The sequence below is a fragment of the Metarhizium album genome, assembly GCF_000804445.1.
Source record: "Metarhizium album ARSEF 1941 chromosome Unknown scaffold_22, whole genome shotgun sequence".
Lineage (NCBI taxonomy): Eukaryota > Fungi > Ascomycota > Sordariomycetes > Hypocreales > Clavicipitaceae > Metarhizium > Metarhizium album.
In genome coordinates, this window is record NW_024467596.1 from 24,566 (window position 1) to 27,501 (window position 2,936).

Below are 2,936 nucleotides of genomic sequence, written 5' to 3' on the forward strand. Positions count from 1 at the left end.
GCAGCAGGCCACCTAGACGCCATGGAGAAGCCCCGGGTGATGACCAGCCTTGGCTTGCTCGTCTTCCTCTGACCCCCGGATACCGTCGGCCTGATCCGGTTTGTTGGCCCGGCGAAAGGAGACACGGCTGCCTGGAGGAAACTCTAGAATCCTGGAGCCATCGTTGGCGACCAGCCCTGCCCTTCCATGTCCTGCCCTGCTCGGGATGATGGCGCCGTGGTTGCAGCTCACAGCCCGTCATCTGGGCAAGCCACTGGGGCCTGACTCGCAGGGAGACGATTGATCCGCACGAGTTCCCCGAAATTGGTGACTTTTTGTAAAAAAAAACCGTTTCGTTTTTTCTACTCCATTTACTTCTTCTTTATTTTTTTATTCTTTTGGTTTTTTGGCCGCAGGTGGTCTGTGTAAAACTAGTGACGCGCCCAGGACGGACCACGGACCAGTCTGATAGTCGCTTCAAACACGTCTTGAAGACGCCCCTGCTGGGCTGAGCTGGGCTGTGCCGGCATTTGAGTTTGCACTTTGAGAAACTATGTCCGTGGCGGCAGACTCGAGCCTGGAATCGTCTACGTCGACCCTTTTCCCGTCTCCTATTTTTTTTGGCCAACTGCGAGGCCCAACGTACCTCTCTGGAAGACTACACGGTGCCTTGCCGCCAGATTTGAAAAGAACAAACAGAATCACGGGTGGACCTCGTCGGTACATTCCCCATCATCCTGGGTACTCAAAAATGATGGCCAGGAATGCGTGCGAAACGTATCATCGAGGCTCCTCCTCCTGCATCTACCTACCTTCCACTCGCCCCGGCGGTCTCGTACTCGAGGTTGGCCGGCGCGGTGGGCGGACCCGGCAGCCATGTCCGCTTGATGTCTTGTGCGTTGGCAAAGCGCACGTGTGAGCCTTTGGCACAGAATACGGAAATGCGGCAGAGCTCCTGGTTGAAGCAGAGACCCTCTGCGCTTTGCTGGCTGGGACGCTCCGGTGCCGTAGGGCTCTTTTTTCCTCCTCACAAGACAACGGAAAAGCGGCCAACGGCACTCTCCGACCCTCAGCAGACAGTACTCGTTTTCACCTGACACGAGAACTGCAAAAAGACGTCGTGGTGTCGGCTACCGCGGACTTTTGTTGCGCCGTCAAGCACATCAGCAGCGTTCGAGACCCTGGGGCACGGACAGACTATACAGGGTTTCGCCAGCACGTCTCCCCCTTTGCTCCGGTCACTTCGCGGGCCGGGGCCCAGGCAGCAGGGGAGCTGGGGGATCAGAGTGCTGACTGATGCGGATGGAAGCAAGCAAGGACTGTACGTGCTGCTGCTGCTGCTATCCTTGTCCTGCTTTTACTACTTGACAGGCAGGGGGGGACGCCGGCGGCGTGTTCTACAAAAAAAACACAGGACGTGCGTAGGACTCTGTCGACCTTGCTCTTCTCGCTCTTTCTGGGAGTCTGGGACCATTGCATCAATCTCTTGCGTGGTATTCAGCTGCCTACGCGTTGGCCTCCCTCGGGCGTGAAATGTCCCCCGTGTGCCGTGTTGGATATTCTTGCGCCGTCATGTTCTCGCCCGTCCCCATCCTCGCACACGGCACATGGCAGCCCGTTTGTGTTGTGCTGCGTCTCTACATTTCAGCCCTGTCGATACATGCCCTAGTGGTATTTCTGCACAAAGAGCTCATTGATTGGCAGCTCCTTCGTCTCGTAGAGGTACTTGTGGAGCATGAACTCGTTGCGCTTGGAGCGCTTCTTTTTCGCGGCGCCGGCTGCGCTGGTTCCGGGACCCCTGGAAGGAGCACGAGAAGGCTCGGTTAGCACACGTCTTGTGCGGATGACTTGGCACACTGCTCTTCTTCTCTTCTTCCCTGGGCAGACAAACTTTTCCGCGTGGTCCTGCTCGTGGACGGCGTTGATCAATGCGGCGCGGGTGCTTTGAGCGTCGTCGGCCATGATACAAATTTATCAGCTGGGCAGCCCGCGGGCCGGAGGGGGGAGGGAAGGCAACGATGTCCTCGTAACAAGAGTGAGAAGCACAAAGCAGCTCGGCAGCAAGGAGATTCCAGAGGCGCTGAGGAATAACGTGTGGCCCACAGTGCTCCGAGCTGGGCGTATGGGAGGTTATTTATCCTTCGTGGCGGTCTGCCGCTGGCTGGCTGCCGGGGCCGCGAGGGCGAGAGGGAGAGGGAGAGCGGTCCTTGATCCGAGGCCGTGGACACAGCGTCTCCGGTGCTGTCAGCCAAAAAGCTCGACGACCCCATCGTGGCACAGTCTGCGTCCAAAGTCCTCAACACGTCTTGTGGGAGGCACGGAACGGGGACGTTGGCCCACGGTGCTCGTGACGGATGAAGCGGCCATCGGTCTCAAACTCAGCGCGCTTGTGTGATATACGACACCAGAGCTTTTCAGCACCTTCTGCCCTGCCGGGATGTAGGAGAAGGCCTGGCCAATGGTTCGAGGCCGGCTTGGCACAGCCGGTCCTCCGGAACCACGCACAACGCCATTGATCGTCATCGCTCCAATGCGAAGCACGACCGTGTCCGGACGCTCAGAGGCAGCCAGGGCGTCGTGCCACGACGCCGTCTACATCGTGGTGGCTTTTCAGGGCAAGCGACGGGCTTTCCCTGTCCTAATAAGCCCATCGGCTACTGGGACCCCGGCATGTCGTGAGTTCGTGGACGGGTCCTCTCGAGTCGCAGCCCGTTCCCACGTACCCGTGGCTGCAGTGGTCACGATCATGATTCCCGTCTAGGAGCTGCTGGCTGGGGCGTGCTCCCAACGCCACAGACACACATACGCACCGATTCAAAGGCTAACCGGGAGTGAGGTGAGGCCATCCGACTGGGTAGAAGGACAAACTGTCTTCACCAGAAGGTGGCTGCGTCGGGGATGGCCCCGGCCCCGTCTGTCTGCCCGCCTCGCAGGGCCAGCATCGTACTCTTCTGTCA

At 58.9% G+C, this 2,936-nt stretch overlaps 1 protein-coding gene across 1 annotated transcript; it reads right to left on the reverse strand.

Moving 5' to 3' along the window:
• Positions 1–1,644: 1,644 nt before the first annotated feature.
• MAM_06546 (uncharacterized protein) lies at positions 1,645–1,941 on the reverse strand (the record flags this gene model as incomplete). Its single annotated transcript, XM_040825344.1, has 2 exons — positions 1,645–1,777; positions 1,871–1,941. The coding sequence occupies 2 exons, from the start codon at positions 1,939–1,941 to the stop codon at positions 1,645–1,647; spliced, it is 204 nt and encodes a 67-aa protein (XP_040676555.1).
• Between the last annotated feature and the right edge of the window lie 995 nt (positions 1,942–2,936).